The sequence below is a fragment of the Amaranthus tricolor genome, chromosome 15 (assembly GCF_026212465.1).
Source record: "Amaranthus tricolor cultivar Red isolate AtriRed21 chromosome 15, ASM2621246v1, whole genome shotgun sequence".
Taxonomy (NCBI): domain Eukaryota; kingdom Viridiplantae; phylum Streptophyta; class Magnoliopsida; order Caryophyllales; family Amaranthaceae; genus Amaranthus; species Amaranthus tricolor.
Genome location: NC_080061.1, coordinates 7,211,810 through 7,232,279, shown reverse-complemented (window position 1 = coordinate 7,232,279; position 20,470 = coordinate 7,211,810). Strand labels below are relative to the sequence as shown.

Below are 20,470 nucleotides of genomic sequence, written 5' to 3'. Positions count from 1 at the left end.
ATCCCTTTTAATCCTGGTGAGCTTTGTTCCATAAAATTATTTTGGGAATTTTTTAAAATAAAAAAGCTTAATTTTTGTAAGAATCCTTGAATCATCTGGGAGGTATGTTTGGGTTAAATAACTCAACCCAACAAACTCGATTCGCTCAATCAATCGACCAACATATGAAACAAGATACGTTAGCATAATCAACTATTTTGCATATAAAAAATATAATTAACTATTTTGGAACCTAATTTCAAGCGAAGAGCAAACTCACAAAACCCCCCACTACAAAATTGCTCACTAAATAATAACCTAGGCTGGCAAACAGATGATGACAATAAATTGTTCGACAAAAATGCCATATGTACTACTCATATCGGGCCAAAATTACTTGTGACAAAATACTGTCCAAGTTACCTGAGCCACGATTACGGAGACAATAATCCATCAAAATAACGGCGTGAAAACCAGGAGATTTACCAAAATACAGATTTGAAATGATTGTACGATCCTTCAACGGATGAAGATGCTTCCAAACAAACCTACTGGAATAAATTCTTTAGTCGCTCCACAGATGCAGCTGCTCTTTTGTTAGTAGGTTCGAGAACAAGAGCGTATCTAAAATCTGAAACATAGAAGATCATATGGTTTGTTATTTTCTAAACAGAAAATAGTAACCTGACAGCTGAGAAGCATTGACTTTTTCGAGTTCCTGATTCAACCACTACTGGTCCCTGGACTTTACTAACAGCATTTTCAATTACTACTACTAATTTACGATGCGCAAATAAGTCTGCCATGTTTTCCAAAATGGTGGTTCTTAGCAGATAAATATGAGTGGGAACGATCCAACTATTACAAAAAGTCAACTAATCAAGGTCAGATCAATTAGAACAAACGATGGAACATCTCTACTGTAGATGACTGTCTACTATAGGGGAAATAAGTAGCCAATTGCATTCGCAAAACAATGTATTGTGTAGACAAAGTATGCAGCTAGATATACGTCATATGACTACGGTTTTAGGTATAATATGTATGAGATTTTAGCAATTACTCTAGTAACACAACATTAGCATCGGTGTACTGATACCAATTGCAAGTCATTTTGCATTTTATTTTAGTTTGGTACAACATTAGCATCAGAATGCTCATACCGATTGCAAGTCAATTTGCATTTTATTTCAGTACGGTACACGCATAAATTTTCATCAACGAAGATCAACGCTTATATTTGCAAGTCAGCAACTAATGCTCCAGTCTAAAGCAATAGTAACAATGGAAGGGAAAAAGGATAGCAACGCACCTTCAGTTGCCTCTTTATAGTAGCCAAGCATTTCCTGTGCTGTCCCTCTACGTAAATATGCCTTCACATTCTGCAAAAGTTCCAATAGTAAAAGTTGAGGATATGCACCAAGGTATTAACATGATAGTTCACTCTAAATATGATGTATGTACTTATTACTGCTAACCATGTACAGCTTGTCATAACACTTATTTTCTTTCTATTATTGAATTTTTAATTACTCTCACAAGTATTTTACATATCAAATAGTAGCCGCTAAGTGGCTCCCACTAGGCTTCGACTAGTAATGATAATATTGGCCCTTCATTATTCGCAACTTTACATAAACACGAATTACACATGATTCATTGAGCCATTATACTATAATTTATTAGAATACAAAACCAATAAACTACAAGTCTTTGGCCATTCTAATCGTTGTGTGAAAGAAAAACTAAAGACCAATATCTATATATTTTAACATGTCAATCACATTAGTGGGATATACCAATTTAATTCTTACTCAAATGCAATGTCATGCATAAGATCTAAAAAACTTGTATGCAAACCATTTTTACTCGATACAGTCTTGTGAATGCACCTATAATTTTCTCATGTCCTATCAGTCTCCAATTTCTCAAGTATGCCCAAGAAAATAAGGCACACTGATCTGATAATATAAGTCATTCATTATTCTCTAAAGACAACAAAAATGGGAACTTCCGTAAGAAACTGCCATCCAAAACAAACTTTTTGTGAGAAACTACTACTTTATTTAAATGTTGTAGCTCTTTAGTTTTTTGTTTTTTGAAGGTAGCTGTTGCAGTTATTATATTGAAGATTATAATAATGTAAGTCTTTTTATTATAATCTTGGGGCATCAGTGTTTGCAAATTTTTAGCTGATAAGTTGTGAGCTAACCATTTGTGATATTATGAAAGAGAAGGTGGAATTGGTTTTAAATGGATTATATTTATGTGGGTTAAAGGAGGAGAGATAAATGACAAATTGTATTAGATTATTAAGTCGAATATTAAGTGGGTGTGGATCCCAACCTAGAATAAAAAAGTAAGATTTACATTAAGAATAAAGGAAAAGGAAGTAGTAGAAGTGTAAGACTCGTGTGAAACAGAGTTATGAAAGCTTTTTAGCAACGTACCTACCACTTGGTATACTATGATAAGTTTAATTGTATTTCCAGAATTAAAAACTTTTTTACTTAGATTTTTTTTTTTTTGAAAGAAACTACCTTATAGAATTATTATATGTGACCAGCTACCATTTAAAAGGTAGCCCATAAAACTAAAACAAAAAACGCGGTTTCTTCCAGAAATTGACCTCCTTTCATGTTTTTTTACAGAAGTTTCCAATACAAGTTAAATCAAAGGATACAAGAGGCTTGCGAAAAAAATTAATTTGTTAAAAGGTAGTTTTTGTAAAAAGGAAAAAGATAGTAAAACTTTTTGCAAAAAAGAAGTGAAAAGATGTTTCTCTAAAAATGTTCATTCTTAATGGGATTAAAGATTTATAGTTTTTTAATTTTGAATTATAATAGATAATAGATTTTTTTAAAAATAGCTCACTAGATCACATGCTTTTTTGTTATCCCTTACAACGGTACGGTAGACCCCAAAACCCTGACAACACTTAATAGCATTGGGATAATATGTTAGTGTAAGAGCCAAATCATCATTTAATTGAGGTGATGTTGATCACCATATGACTCAATCCAAGACACACCATATTGTGAGCAATGATGGGGTTCAAGGGGGTTATTAAGTGCACGAAGAGTGCCTTGAACAAGGCAAGATACAAAGCAAGAAGATGCACAAGGGATGCTTTGAAAGAGGCATGGGATGCATGGAATGAGTGAGTTGAAATTAGATGGTACTCGTTCAAGTACATGATGTGTGTTCGAGCACCTTGGTGGGCACGTTTGAGCTTTAGGACTAAGGTTTATTCTAATATTTTAGGGACTATATAAGGTCCCTAAATCAAGTTTAAACATAAGAGAAGGATTATACAAAAGAAACAAGGGGTTGGGTAACCCAAAAGGATCTCATTATATTAGATGAGTAAGATCCATTAAAAGTGGAAGTTTTATGCTTACGAGTGTGTTCTTAAGCAATGGTAAGGTTTATTTCATTAATGTATTGCTAAATAGTTAATGAAATAAAATCTATTTGAGTGGTAGGTGTCCAAGATACCATTTATGTGTTGTGCGAGCTTTATTCATCAAAGTTTCAATCTTTTTTATTGTTCTTGTTTATACTCTGTTTTTCCTACTTAGTTCTACAACTCCTCTTGTCATTTGAGGGTCTAAGCACCTTCCCTTTCATAATAGAATCTACTAAACTCATAATTCATGATATTTCTATTCAACGTGAAAAATTAGAGTTGGGCATAAAAAACAAGAGCACCATATGGGAATTAAACAACAATGAAACAATTGACACAACAAAACAACAGTGGTGCACAAGATGTTTTGATGAGCTGAAGACTGATAGGCATACCTTTTTATCTAGATTTATAGCTCTGGTACAATCTGCCACTGCCTGACGAAAGCTGGCACCAAGAAATTAGCATTTAGTAGGAATGATGACATAGAATACACCAATTCAACGTAGTAGCCATATAAATCACTTAACACAGTATATCTTTATAACTAAACCAGGTAGCTTTATTCATCTCTTTCCCAGGTATCCATTTCAACTCGGGGGAAGACGATTGGTTAAACAATCGGACACAGACTAAAACATGTCCAATTCATTTGTTCAATATCAGATTTTCGAACACCAGTTACCATCGAGTTGGTTTCATATTATCTAGGTTTGTATCTTCTAAAACCTAAATAAAACAATATCAAGAGCAATCAGTACGTCACACTCATCAACAACAATGCCAAAGCGTTGATCTCAAAAACTTGGGGTCGACTTTATGAACTAGCTCAATAGAACCTAGTCACATCTCATGATCATGAAACATAGCATATAACGTTATAGTCTTAATCTCAAAAGATTGCTCATCGACATTAGCACGAATGAGCCCTCCCCTTATACAAGAGAAGGTCCAACTAGCACTAGATTGACGTAAATGTATTGTCTTTGAATGGAAAATAAGCTTTTATAAAGACGGCTTATTGTTTCCTAATTAGATCGTTGGGTCCTACGATCCTAAATTTGTGCCAAAATATGAAGGAAATAATAAGTAGTCGTAGTTTTCAAGAAGTGAGTAGAGAATACACAAAATAATTATTTTCAAACCATGAATCAATATAAGCATGAATTACTTCAATTTTCTAATCGCAGTAACAATAATTTGAACATGTGTAAGATCATAAAATTACTATAACAGGATCGCAATCAAATTGTTGGATTATAATATCGTGTCATGATCCTACCACTCGATTTTTTTCAATTAAGAATTTAAGATCATAAAATCCTACAAACTTAAGATTCAACCAATGATCCCACAAAATTACTACAGCAGGATCGCATCAAATTGTTGGATTATAATATCGTGTTATGATCCTACCAATCGATTTTTTTTTCCAAGTAAGATCATAAAATCCCACAAACTTAAGATTCAACCAATGACCCAAATTGGTTGTTTATTTTAGATCATAAAATCCTAGAATCCTAAGATCTTGATCATGATTTATAGAAGTAACATAATTATTTGCAGTTTTGTACAACAATGTGGAGCAGTAACCCAAGTCTCGCGTACATAGTTTGTATTCCTTTGGGATTCTTAAAAGATAAAAACTACTTCAGATTAAAATAAGAATAATCTACTTTTAGCATCAACCTTGCCAGCATGAATCTACAAACGCTAGGGTAAGGAGGGAATAGGTAGTAAACAACATGTTCCCCAACTGAGAAGAAATCACCCAACTTACATAAAATAAAACTGAGAACATTTTGAATGGTAAACTATAACCAAAAAGGAGATGATTAATGTTTAGGCTCAATTGAAACAACAAATAACAAGAGGTGTACATTCATGTCATCGTGTCAATTTCGAGTCAGATGTTTTCAGGCAGGGTTCCATTTTGAAGTCGGGTCAAAATCAGGTTTGGATTACAAGTTCGGGTATATATCAAGTCGTCTATATTGAACAACTCTACACATATCATTTCATACAAAGATTGTGAAAAGGCTAAATATATTTTCCATGATACTTTTAATACATACCTTGCAAGCTCTAGATAAGCTGCAGCCCTATTACTGTAGTATGTCGCATTACTTCCACAAAGTTTAATAGCTTCGGTATAATGATTAATAGCTTTTTGCCATTGCTTATCTTTGAATGCTAGATTTCCCTGAGACAAAAAGAGATGGCGCAGGACAAAGAAATCAATAACAAGAACATAAGCAAAGCAACCTTAAAGAATCATTTCTCCTCCCTCTACACTCCCACTTATGTTTAGCAAGTAAGGCTTATGTAACAACCATGTATAGGGTCCAATTAGAACCAATTACTTGATTTCAAAAATCTTGGTCACATACAGATGTAAACATCATTCAAGAAATGATAAAATGAACCATTTATGATCAAATTTAACAAAGACAAGAAAAATCCTCATTTGTTTATCTACTAAAAAGAAGGGCCAGGGAAACTCAAAGCACAATGAGTTGAATCATTATATAGGTACCCCAAGTGATGGGGAAGGAGATTAGTTATAAGCTCATTATTATTTAGTTTACAAGGAAACATCAAAAATGAGAAAGAGAATAATGTTTCATTAAAGAAGCAACACGCATCAAAATACAATGAGTCCTTAAATCACCAAAGCAAATCATATGTGCTATGCATACTTATTTGTGACAATGACATTCCTTAAAGTAAATTCATTGCTCAAAAGTTAAAATTAAAAAGAGATTAAAAGCTTTCTTTTTTTTTTTCTGGGGATGGCTAGCAGAAGAAAAGTTGATGTATGAATAACATAATGGTTAGCAACTTAATGTTATTGCTTTGTTCTATTCAGCTTTTCTTCGGAACAGAACTTGCCTTGAGGATGCAAGGAATTACTGTATTTGACTTCATTATCATTTATCGCTAACTTATCTTCAACCTCTCCTTAATAGTTTCCAAAAAAAAAAATAAATAAATAAATAAATTACCATGTATATAAAACTGCTGAATTGGTGGTCAGATTACCATAACACAGAGAATATATTTTGAGCAATAACCATAATTTGGCTGGCAGAGGCAGCCAATATACTTGTCTAACACTCTTCTACCTCCTCTCTCTCTCTCTCTCCCCCCTCCCCCTCCAAAAAAAAGGAAAAGGGGGAAAATGCTTTAATGGAGCACAACATCATGCTTTACTGACAATCTTAATGAAGTTCATTACTCAATCACACTAGCTTAGAGTATACAATATACATGACTAGTTAATCAGATAATAAGCTTGGAAATAAGCAAGCAAGTATGACCTTTTCTTTAGCAGCCTCTGCAGACCGTTCCATACTATATGTGCTGGGAGTAGATTTTGATTCAGAAGTATCTACTTGCTCCTGAAGAACTGAATACATGGTTTGTATTGTGTCAAGCAAAAAACGATCGCCTCCTTGCCTCGCAATAAATGACACTGAAATAGGGCTTTTGTTATGATATCCGAGAGGTACTGTAACCTGCATTCGGTAATACACAAGGAATATGTATCAGTTGATTACTAGAAGACTGATTACAATTCATCTAACAGATGTCCAAAAGGTATTATACTACCAAAACGAGAGAAGGGTTTATAGTCAATTGCTGACCTGACAACATCCTGATAGGCTAGCAATCGATAGTAGACTAAACAAAGGGCTCAAATAAGTTTCTGATGACATATCTTTTCCACCAACTTTTGGAGGGGGGTGAGGAAATGTAGGAATAACAAGCACTCCATCATCCTATCAAAACAATTCATCAGTAATAGACAAACCAATTGGCATTTATAGCGCTGCAGAAAAAAAAAACATCATAACAAATAAAATCTTGCAAGTATGTGCGCTGAAATAAACACACTTCAGAAAATAAAAAAGACAGCCACTTGTGAGTTTGACCTTAGTTTCATGGCTAAGTCATGCTGTCATGTGGTCAGGAAGGCAAGTATATGGAAAGTTTAGATGAAAAACAGTACCTACACTTAATTATTTCTCCTTAAGAGATGCCAGTGTCATACATAACAAGACATGGCTGCAACACATCAAAGATTGCCATATTCAAAAATAGCAGTATAGCACAATTCCACAAAGCCAACTCAATCACTATTACCAATTTTAGATGATCTAGTATTTAGACAATAAAGGTCAAAAATCATCTGACTCACATAACAGAGCATTATGCCAAAGAAAGCTCCCACAAATTTGATCTATTGCAGATGCAGCCTTGCAGGTCAACCATTCATCTGATAATTGTGACGGCCGTCTAGCCAACCAACTTCAAAAAGAAATTGCTATAGATTCAAATCCTTATGCAAGATGTGTAGAACCACCAACAATTTGACATATGATTGCATATCAAAGAGGCAGCCAATAAGGGTCGAATTACCAGACATGTAATATTCAGGTCAGAAGTTCCTTAGCAGTAGAAAGTATCAACACCACATCAAGGCTGAAACCTCACACAAAAGGCAATTAAGGTCATATTCAATCACCTAATATATATATGACAACAATAAAAAGCCTAGCTAACAATACGAGACCATCATCTAGTTCCAACCTACATATGCTAATTGATATTAGCTTAGCTATTTGTCAACTATTGGCCTAGAGTTCTTAAACCATTTATCTATAAAAGCCAACGTTCTGTTACAAGTCTACAATAAATTTCATCTTTAGTCCAAGCGACTATTGAACACACTTAGCCTGTTTAAAACCCTCTTTGAAGCACAGTAATATAAGCCTTAGAGCAGCGATAATCTTCTCAATTCAGCTCAAGTCTCAATTGGTGCAAAATAATGATGCAAGATAAGGAGTCAACCCAGCAAGTTGTGACCAACATCAAGATGAACATATGCTAAAAAGAATCTCTTTTTAAATTGGAACTTGGAAGGGAACATCACACTACTTATGTGATCTTTCCATAAATGATTGTAATCTACAATGGCTAGTCATCGGTTCATTGAAAGAGTTGTGTCCATGAGCTTGCAAACACTCCCAAAAAAATTGGCAAAGTGTGTTTTGATCTCCTTACCTCCAAACCTTCACTTTGAATTACAACATTGGAGGCCAATGAAAACAATAGACCAGCAAAGAAAATACTAATGATCAAATTGCCTTAAAAAAGGTTGCCTAGACTTTTCTTTCCTTAAACTTACAGAAGAGAAACTCAACCCTAGTTTTGGAAATGTGAGAGACACTGAGTTGCAAAAGGTTCTTAGAGCTTAGGCAAAGAAATGTGCCTCAAATACGCCAAGAGTCTAATAAATGTTATATATATATATATATATATACATATATATATATATATATATATATATATATATATACACATACATACATACATACATACATACATATATATATATATATATATATATATATATATATATATGTGCTAGCGTAAACATAAAAGTATTTGGAACAAATTTAAATACGTACCTTCAAAAGTGAATTTAATGCAAGTCGCATTTCAGTTCTAATTTGATTCATCTTTTGAATCTCACTTTCATGAATCACATTGCCTTCACGGGATAATGCTCCAATAGCAGAATCTACATCGGGTTTCACCGAATTAATCCATTCTCCATGATTTTCCATAAATTCATACCTATATCATACATGAGATGGAAGTTTAACTATTTCGAAAGAAGACAATCACTTAAACTTCACTACATGTTATGGAATAGGGATGAAACAATACAAAGAAACATTATGATGCAAAGAACTCAAACTAATTATTTACCGATAAAGAAACAAACGATAATAATCACTAAAAGGGTCTCAAAGAATCCAGCAATCAAACTTGCAATAAAGACGCCCCTAATATTCATCATGTGTTTCAAAGATATGGAGGACAACAATCATCTCTTCTTGTGTTGTAGTTTTGCTAGAGGATTGTGGATCAAAGTATTTAACGTCATAACTCATAGGAGAGGCTTGGAAAAAGCATGTAAAAGTCATGGATTTTCTTCTGGTTACTTATTATGGCTTTGGAGTTAAAAGAGACCTCAAAATATTATAGAGTTGTTGCATTCTAGCTATTCCTTGGGCAATATGGATCAAAAGAAATAAATAAACAATTTTTTAATGATCGTTTCATTGTGTTAGATATAGTTTGGGAGAAAGTTAAGTTTTCAGCTAACTTATGGGTTAAGGCAAACGGGTTGTATAAGGACTTTACTTTAGATGATTTATGTAGGAGTGAGTGGCAGATTTTGTTGTAATAAGTAGTGATTACCATGGCCATTCCTTAATCCCTATTTATGTGTTCTTACTTTTTATGTTAATCAAAAATTTCTTTATCAAAACAAAAACAATCAAATAGTTAATATGAATGTCGATAAGAGAAACCTTGATACATAAAAACTAAAAAAAATAAAATGAGATTTGAAAGCTAAGCACTTGTGCTCTGAGATGGATACGCTAAATTGAACTCATCAGCACTTAAGTGAAATATGAATATTATATTTCAACTATAAAAGCTTATCAATTAGTGAATAAGTGTAAGGGTGAAAACATAGGCAAAACTCATTAGAGTTGGACTTATAAGAAGTGAGCAACGATTAGAATTCATATCAGTTGCAATTCATATGAAGCTATTCAAGGTCAATCCTACATGTTTTGGTATTGTGAAAAGTATTTAAAAGAAATTATTGAAAGTTTCCAGGTCTTTGTAAATAAATAAATATATTGATTAGGAAATTTATTAAGAAAAGAAAGTGGTTGAAAAGATCAACCGATACTAAACATGTCAAATTTTGATCAACTCAAAATAACTTAAACTATTAGAACTCAACTCAAATGAACTCAACCATGATCATTAGAATTCAAATAAATTGGCTTACAGATAATGAGTATCCTTAATCCTCGTAGTAAAACTCATGACATATTCATAATTGGAAAATTAACGATTGACAAGTTCATAAAATTATACTACTTTCTTAAATAATATGCAAAAAAAACAAGCAAAAAGAGGGAAAAGTGTAAATGTATGTGTCCATGCGCACATGCATACACACACACACACCCTATTTCACTCCTTCCTACCAACTACCAACAATGTCAAAGTCTAAATCCCAAACTATTCAATAAGCTACATAAACCTTCCACATGAATCACCATTTTCGGTAATTCTAAATCCTTTATATCCTTTTCGACTCCTACCTTTAGCCCCTCTAGGTCATCAATCTTCTTCACACTTTAATTAAATCCACCATTTTTCAAACTTTTGATCTTCTTTACCAATACTCTCATCGTTGAATATGTCCAAACTTACTCGTTTAACCGCAATCTAATACAAACTATTTAATATCCATCAAATAAATTCACGCACTCGACTTTACCTAACATATTCTAATTACTTCCTCAATAATTACACTTTATAAACCTCTTTTTCTCTCTCTAAATAAAATATCAACCCTCATTTCTTCCTATTATTATTCGACCTTGAACTTCTTTTATTATTTAATTATCCATATCATTACAATATATTTTTGTGAAGGTGATAAAAGAGTCAATTTGCAATATAATATTAAAAAGATGGGGACAAATGGACAGAATTTTTGAGAAGAATAAAACGAGAAATCCAAAAAAGGAAAGATAAAAAGGGACACAAATAATATATAACAAGCTCTAATCTTAAGGATGAGCTAATGTATGATGGCCATGCAAAAATGAGGTTTACATAACGGCGTGTTTTGTAACAAAATTTAAGCTTACCATTTGGCGAAACCATGGTTAAAAAGGCATTATAAGTTGTTATTCAAACATATTACCCATTGTAATCTTTTTTATATCTATAGGTTTATAAAGATCTATATAATCTTTAATCACACTGCGATGTTTGCAAAATAAGTTGTGGCACCACAAGGTCCGCGTTAACGATATCGCAACTATTACCGCAATCGTGATGACATCCACCATTTTATTCTATTTGACCAAGACCATAGAAATTCATAATGGTTTCATCTTTTGAGAAGCACAATGCTAATTTAGGATCTTTAGGTCCTGAAAGAAGCTAAATAGGGCTAAAACCCTATACAAAAATGTATAGAGCCAGACCACGTCTAATGCTTGGCTAGGCTCATCAAGAAAAGAAGGAATATGTTGTTTACTAGCCTAGTCAAGAGAGGAATATTTCCTGATGACAAAATGACTTTATTTAATACCATACAACTTCAAATTATATGCATTTATAGCAACTACAATACCTAACTTACTACCCATACATGCATGAAATAAAAATGAGGTCATTACGTTAAAATAATGCCCTCTTTATAACAGATTCTAAGCATATCATTCTACGAAACCCTATTACACTCGTGATATAATATCATAGAGTAATAGCATTATAAGTTGTTCCTTGTTATTGTAACATTTGAGCCATTGCATTTTATTTAATATGTACTAGGTTCCAAAATTTCTATTATGATACAACGGCTATATTTTGAAGTTGACAGTTCAAATTAAGATGTTCGCAACATGAGTTGACACAGGGATAAGAATCAGACTCAGCACAAAGATTATGAACCTTTCAATAAATTGAATATAACCCTAGATCTTGAAATTTGACACCAAACCAAGGGCAAGGGGTACAGGTCAATACTTTTCGAGATAAAGGGGGTGTGGAAGGAAGGAGAAAGAGAGATTGGAGATGAAACACTGAGAAGGAAAGAGAATATGAATAGCGAGAGGAGGAGAGAAAAAAGGGGTGCAAAGAGGAGAAAAAATAGAAAGGGGATAAAAGAGGAAAGCGAAAAAGAGGATGCAAAGAGGGAAAGAGAGAGAAAGAGGATGTAGAGAGGAGGGGAGTGTGTGGCAATCTAGAGAGGGACCAAATGAAGCGAGCATGCTTGTATCGACAAAAGTGACCCTCTATGGGAGTGTTGAGCTCACTTAAATAACTCATTTTTGAGTAATTTGTCGATTTATGTATTACATCCCAATTTTCCTATTTTCTTTTTCTATTATTATAATTTTGAATTCACTTCTAAATATGTGTTATGTTTACATTAGAGTCCCAAGCCATCCTTTACAAACACCCATAACCACCACTTTTTCAACACCGGGAAAATGCCCATCCATTTCACTATTACAGATTCTACTCCCATCACAAAGATATAATATAGTTGTGCAACTGAAATAAATATTTGTGTAGCCTATTATCGAGTCCAAATTTAAATTTTACGCCCTCTTAAATGAGTCTTTTAAGTCTGCAGAATTAGAACTTGATGAGGCCAACAATGGGATTCCTATCCCATATCTAACACCCACCCATAATATTAAGAAACCATCATTAAATACACAACTTCTAAGCCTTGTCATGGTAGATGCATTCATTAGAGACAACATCCAAAAAACATACAAAATTACAGTTACAAATTAGATATATACCTTAGAAGGGACTGCATCACATCAGCAAGCAGAGTCAATGTAGAAGTCTTCCCTTGAGCATTTATTTTTGAGGCGGAAAAGTCCATTAAACTTGGGACCTTTGAGCTCAAGTACGATCCAAGATTTTCATGCTTTAAAGCTTGCCCTGAAATACCGATGTTAATTCATTGATACCTACACAATGCATAAGGTAAATGGGGGGCTGCAGGAGCGACAGGGAACACAAAACTTATCAGTATCACTTACAATTTTGAATTTTTGATTGCAAATGTCCAGAATTGTAATATATAATTTGTTTAATAGACTTAGATTTGGTCATTTGTAACTAGCCTGACAAAATACAACTGTAAACTTATAACTACTTCAAGTTCCAAAATAATTTGTTTTGAAATTTCTAAAATCTAGAGTCTCAAAAGTTGTAACAAAACAAGCCCTAGATTTTGGAAAAAAGAACACACCATTCTTCCTTTGTTTCGTAAAATTTATTCCCTTTCTCCTTTCAAATGTTTGACATTATGTGGCTAGATTGGTTATCAATCAAAAGCTTGATACATGATACATTTCCTCTATTAACCAATTTATAACCAACACAAAATATATGCAACTCCTCAAGTGATATTTGCTACAAGGGGAATTTGAAGACTTAGACATATATCTTCTATCAATCCACATGCATTGACTAAGCCTTAATAGCTTTAAGATGTCCACCAAGAATATCACCATGAATAAAAGGCATTTGAAACTATAGGGGACATCCAAACAATTTGTAAAGCCCTACCAAACGGCATACATAGTTTGTATGTCAATCACACTGCAGAAGACTCTACAAAACGGCACTGCTAATTGATTATCGATCGAATTTATCAAAGCCATAAAAAAGTAACTTCCAGAATACAAAGCAAGTTAACTTCTTGATTGATTTCTTGCTTTACACTTATCCAGCATCAACTTCCCCAGGCCCCCTCCTCAAGAAAAACAAATAAATGCATAAAGTGTAAAACTATCTTCCTGAATCCTGGATGATCTGTCTGACCAAAAGTTCTATATCACATTACATTACAATCCTCAAGTGGTCGCTCAATCATGATCCTTGTTAAAGAGGGGCCCTTATGAGAAGTAAATTCACTTTGGACTTGCATTCAACTCCAATTTTGCAGCACACACCACTGCAAATGTTAACTCTTCCAAGGTATACTAAGGATAAATATTGTTTCCACTCCGTGGTTGTATGTCAAAAAGTCTAGTTTCATATCAGGTCATTTTCACAAGAATGAAGCCCCCAATGACCCAATCAACCTCTATTATGAGACAATACCCTAGAGGTGAATTCAAGCCAAATGACGAGCAAGGAAAGCAATGCACAGAGACGCAAGAGGAAATAAATTTAGCGCTCAAGAAAGCTGAGAGAAGGCCCTTCAAACATCCCTAAAAAGCGCCCAAGCAGATTTATTCAAGGGAAAGGGGGGACAATGTCCGCTGCTTAGGAGCCTAAAAACAATTAACAAAGGTATTGCCCACTTTTCATATAAATAAATTAGGATACCACATGGAACTTCAAACAAAACATAAGAACATACTTCCAAATAGCTTCTCCGTGGATCTAATAACAGGGTGAATCACCCGATCAACATGAATTTTGAGTAGCTCAAAGCAGTCATCCGCAATTATTATTTGTTTAGGACTCCGCTGCGTAGCAAATTGAAGTTTCATCATGACATGAACAACACGCCGAAGAACATTAGGATCCCTGGCAAAGCAACCTAGAAAAAGTTCAGACGATTAGAAATTTTACTAGAACATTTAGGCCCAGTTTACATCACCTAAAACTAATTTATAATGATTGTAACCAAATTATACTGTTAGAAATTGATTTTTAGTTATTAGTTAAAACTAGTTTTCACTGATTAAAATTGATTTATTGTAACTGATCGTAACTTACTAAAACTGATTAAAATCAATTACTTATTTTTTTTTAAGGTGAACTAAAAGAGCAATATGCACCGTCCCTTTTCAAATTCTCAGAAAGACAATGTGGTAGATACTATTCCGTTTGTCCCCTTGAGTTTGCCCCATAAATAAAACTTCTTTTAAAAAAGGGTATGTAGTGGTAGGAAGAAGTAGTGAATAAAGACATGTTGGCAAAAAAACATGGACTTTAAGAGAGGGGCAAACTCAAAGGGACTTCCAATTTTGAATTTGAGGTAAACACAAGGGGATGGAAGGGTGTACACAATTAATGACACCAAAAGAACAAACTACAGTGATAATGATGCAATAGCCGACTTAGTGAGGCTAGTATTGACAATCAAATCACACAATCTAGGCTGATGCCTGATAAACAAAGGACAGAACTAACCTAACTGATTTCCTGCAAGGCACCAATACATCATTGATCACACAACAAACGCAAGAGGCCGATGTAAGATACTCAATTCTACAAAAATTTAGTTTGTTTTGCAACCTAAATGATTCAACAATCTTTACCAAATAGTGGAAAAACTATTAAGTATGAGTAACTTTCATTGCAGATCTTGGATCTATGCTAGTTATTCTGGAAGGTCCAAAATGAGTACCTTCATGTTCTTAATTATACTAGTTTAATATTAATTATTACAGTTATAAAGTGATTGCGCCAAATATGGGCTAGCAAGTAGTTCAAATTTCTATTTTAGTAGGATCAGAAGTGCGATGCAAGTTACTACTCAGCTATTTTCAGTTTGTTGAAACTTAAGCTACGTGAAGGTCTTGCTAAGTGCCAAATCAATATATCCTTATCTTTCCATAAATTGTTCCTCAAACGGGTAAACCAAACGAGAAATGCACAAGACGAATTCATTATGTTGATATTCATGGATTTTCACAAACATGCACCCAAGAACAATTAATTTCTTATTGTAGTCAAGTCCTCATGAAAATGATTTTGTTTTAGTTGAACATTAAATTTGGTATATGGAACATAAATTAATTTGAAAAAAAAAGAGAAATATTTAAACTAAGATTCATTTAAAACATTCAAACGTCAAGATCAGGTTCCAAAAGTGTCATAATAATAAATTTTTCATTATTTCTAGCACCATTAAGAGCCAAATAGATTACACAAGATGCAACCAGCCAACCACTAACATACCTATTGCATCGAGACTTGCTGAGACTGGAATAATTCCTGACTGTGAAATAGCCCCCTGAGATGCCCTAAATCCTATAACACCACAAAACCCAGCTGGCAATCGAACACCACCTACAGTATCAATACCTGCAACATTTGTAGACGATAATCAATAGACAACCTACAGAAAGACAAACATAATCAAAGGGCATCAATATTAAAAGACCTTTCACTTACAAAGAAAAAAGCATGAAACTACAAGGATATTTCCATGAATTAGCTACCGAGACATTAACAGAAGCGACATAAAACTAATGTAAACTGGCTGCGAAAAATGAATATAAAAGTAATGAAAGTTAAGCGCCAAAGACAACTAAAAAGTAGCACATCATATTGCTCTGATGATTCATTCTCTTCTTACGCTCCCCTATTTATAGTAAGCAACATTCCTTTTTAACCAACAACCTAGCTTCTCCAACATGCCTACTTCTAAGTTCTAACACGAATTCCATCAATTCCCCTTTAGTTGACAGTTGCAACTCTTAGTTACACACTACAGTAAGCATATCTAATATGAGATTCCCTGCATGCTCCACCCACGGTGTTCATAGAAGATGTATAAAATTTAGGTACCACAATGACACTTCAATACCCAAAATTTTAAAAGGAAATTTGGAGTTAAGTTGTTTTCGAAGTTGCAATTATATCTCAAACTCGTTCCCAATGTAAGATTAATCAAATTTGGGGTTAGACGAATTCTAAGTCAAGGTAAAGTAGACTCATCTAGCATTTTAACATAAGGATATGAAAAGGCACTAAAACCTTCTTTCACCCTTCTTTCAAAAATGTTCCACATATAATAGGTCTTTCCTGTTCAGAAATGGTACTAAATAAGGTTTTGGACTTGGTCGAAGCCAATAGATTAAGTTGGGCATTAAAGAACACATATAAGCAATGCATGACCCTTCCCAACAATGGCAGACCTTTAATCCGGCCTGGCACGTCCGGCGTCCCAAAATCTTTTTTTCAATAATAAAAATTTTACTTCACTTAAAACATGTTTTTATAAGAATAATTGGTTCTAAATTAAGTTGCCTACCTATAAAAATTGTTTAAATTGTTTTCCAGCCTCTCAATTAGAGGTTTAAAAGAGGAAAATTAACTGGAAAGAACTTTTAAAAAGAAGACACACCCATTTAATCCATTTTGTTTTGCACGGAAGGCAAGAAATTTCTTAGATCATCACAAAGCTTCACACACCAGGCCAAATATATAAAAAGAACATACATCCAATACATAGTTAGGTGCAAAGATGTTACATTTCCATATCAGATCAGAAAAATCTTATGCAGCTCACCTAAAGAGAAGTCAACAAGTTTAGCAGCAACAGAAACAGCAGCTCCACTACAAGATCCCGCAGGGACTCTATCTGGTGCACCAGGATTCGTTGGTGTACCGTAGTGCTTACTTTCTCCACTGACACTGAAAAAGTGATGAGTGTAAACAAAAGTAAATGATGAATGCATTGTGATGCAAACCATGAGACAGCATAGGATCTTGCAAATACGCAGTTTCCAAGAAACAATGACAATAGAAACATGTATCAACGTTTCATGAATAGAACTCAACAAGCAGATCAATGAAGTGACAGTAGTAGACTGAGAGGTAGTCTGGCTTAGATAGATAGAGTAGAGCATGCAGTTAACCCATCAATCTTGTATTGTTTTTGAAGATTAGTTACACTAGCATTGAAAATTAATAACCTTACAAATTCAAATACCCTTTCTAATAGTAAATCTTTTTTGCAGACACTTCAGGACAAACTTTGTAGTTTGTCTTCCAGACCATGACATGTCCTCTGAAAAGGGATTAAAAAAAAGAAATAAAGAAACAGCACAGCTGTAAGCCTGTACCTATATGCCATCTCATCAATTGTGGTTTTGCCAATACATTTAGCACCACCATCAACCAGAGATAACACCACAGAAGCAGTCCTCAAAGAGGCTTCATGAGTCTTTGCCCAGTCCGGATTGCCAAACCCGGTCACATATCCTTCAATGTCAAATCTGCACACAGCAAATGAGATTGTGAAATTAAGTAATAATCAAACAAAATAGGGAGAAACAAACATAAGCACTTTTAGAATACATAAAATTACATGTCAACCGCATGGAATCAAGTTGAGTTTTCTTCACCAATTCCAACGACTAACAAATACTCCAACCAATTAACACGCCAATAGTGACATAACACATAACTTCTCTAAGGTGGCACCCGCAACTTGTTTTGACAAGTTTCACATCACTAAAATTCTTACAAGCTTAACAACTAATAGGTAATGAGGTGAAGGAAACTACACAAACTCCTTTTTTCCTCTTCTAATTTCTAAGTTCTACGAGTTATTTTATAAGACAAATTCTTTATTAAGACCGTCTCACCGTGAGACGGCTTAATATGGGCTGGCCAAATTTTAAATTTTTAGAATTTTAATTAAAAAACTGTTTCTATTTAGTTAAATGCTATGTAATTTTGATTTTAGGTTGCTTGTATGGGCCCGTCTCACGGTGAGACGGTCTCATACAAGACGTGCTGATTTTATAAAGACTTGCCTATGAAAGCATGCCATGTCTTGCTTGGCAAGTCTAGGAAATAAACCTAAGTGTTGTTCATGATAAACAGAAGGAAACTTGTTACATTTCCATTACACCTTGTAAGGGGACAACCATAACAATTACAATATCCAGATACTCCCCTTTAACTTAAATGCAAAAGGCATAATTAAACAGACAGCACAGAAACCGTAAACCTTTTTCTTATCTTCATAGAGAAACACTTCTGCGTCAGCACAAAATACAAACTCTGGTTCTAGAATGAGATTGAAGCTAACAAAAAATAATTGATAAAAAATATTGACAAAAGTTTCTTAGGAAACCAATATAATGTAAAAATGCGATGAAGTTTCAGAATATGAATCTTAAGAAAATTACTCCGTCTTGCCATTGCACTAATTCAATCTTCAATGTATGTGCATATTAAAGATGATAAAGAGTTGATAGTAATAAAATTTAATTTGAGATGAATCAAATACAATTTAAATTATAAATAATGAATAAAATACAACCTAAGAGTGAAGGATTATAGTGCAAAAAGTATGTCAATTTAGAGTGAATTATTGCTGATAATTTGTACTTGCTTAATTAACCATAAATATTACATGAATTTTGATGTGAAAATCATGAAAAAATATCAGCAAAACCTAAACTATATCCTCAAATCCAATTTTCAATATTCATAATTTCCGACAATCAAACTATGAATTTCAAGAAATATTTCCCAATAAAAACTCGGTTTCCTGATAAAATTATCTAATACTCCACAAAGTAATTCAGAAACATAAAAAAGTGATAGTAATCGGAAGAAGAGTAAAACAACATACAAATCAGAAACAGCGAATGTCAAATCAGTAAGAGGATGAGGAGCTTTGGGAGGAGCAGGTTGTGGAGGAGGAAGTAACTCAAGTTTTTGAATAAATGCTCCAAAGTCGGGCATAATAGCTCTTTTGAGCTTTCTAGTCATAAGCAAAATGGTGCCTGCCAATCCTAAACCTAGCATAACCCATAAATTGGTATTGGAGGACGCCATGGATATGGTTGGAGTTGGAGAAAATGGGTTTTTTGAGGTTGGAAATTGGCGTCGCCTGTTTTAGTAGATGATGAAGAAAGGAACCTTGGAGTGCTGAAATTACTCGAAACCAGACGACGTAATGGTTTATCACGTTTCTAAACTTCATATACTACATATTCGTTTTAAACCTCTTGTGCAAAAACCGCAAAGAGGTTCGGTTTGTTAATTATAGGGTAGGATGGTAATGGAGAGGGGATGGTCATGGGTCTAAAACTTTGATAGACTTGCCTCGGATTTGTTTTTATTTTTTTAAGTTTGGATCTTATTTTATGAGTAGCCGGTCTTCAAAAGAACGTTTTTCAGGTTCAACCTATTAAAACTTAATTAAACTAAAAGATGATAATGGACTCACCATATTAGGAATGATATGACCGTCTCTTACAAAATTTATGTTTTTTGAGACCCATCGAATATTTGAATCCAAAAAAATACTTGACAGGTCTGGACCTTTTTTGGACTAAACCCGAACCCAGACCCTAAACCCTCCCCTTAGACCTGGAGGACCCTAGACCTATTAGATTCGGAGAGTCTGGGTTTGGGTCTGAAAATTTTTAACCTTTAGGGTTCGAATTCGGGTCTGGATCTATTAAAAATAAAAGGGTCCGGATCCAAGTCTAGTTGGACTCTCCATACCCTCCCATGCCCATCCCTAGTATTAGATCAGCATCGATTCTGATTATCTACCCTTTAATTTTGGTCCAAATAAAATTCAATTTTTTTTCATTCCATCTCCACTTGGAGTCGTGTTAGAGTATGAAATATCGGATATTTTACGAGGTTTAGATCCGCTCTGTCTCTGAATAGGACTCGGACAATATAATCGGAGTCGAATATTTTTCCTCAGATAAGATGCAGATTCAAACT

The 20,470-nt window shown here is 34.0% G+C and overlaps 1 protein-coding gene across 1 annotated transcript; it reads right to left on the bottom strand.

Moving 5' to 3' along the window:
* Positions 1–165: 165 nt before the first annotated feature.
* On the bottom strand, positions 166–19,751 carry LOC130800910 (outer envelope protein 64, chloroplastic). The gene is made up of 13 exons (XM_057664643.1): positions 19,359–19,751; positions 17,836–17,988; positions 17,280–17,404; positions 15,944–16,069; positions 14,394–14,576; positions 12,817–12,961; positions 8,863–9,031; positions 7,036–7,170; positions 6,709–6,906; positions 5,464–5,591; positions 3,784–3,835; positions 1,292–1,361; positions 166–610 (listed from the first exon to the last, which is right to left on the bottom strand). The coding sequence occupies exons 1-13, from the start codon at positions 19,562–19,564 to the stop codon at positions 528–530; spliced, it is 1,773 nt and encodes a 590-aa protein (XP_057520626.1). The 5' UTR covers positions 19,565–19,751; the 3' UTR covers positions 166–527.
* Between the last annotated feature and the right edge of the window lie 719 nt (positions 19,752–20,470).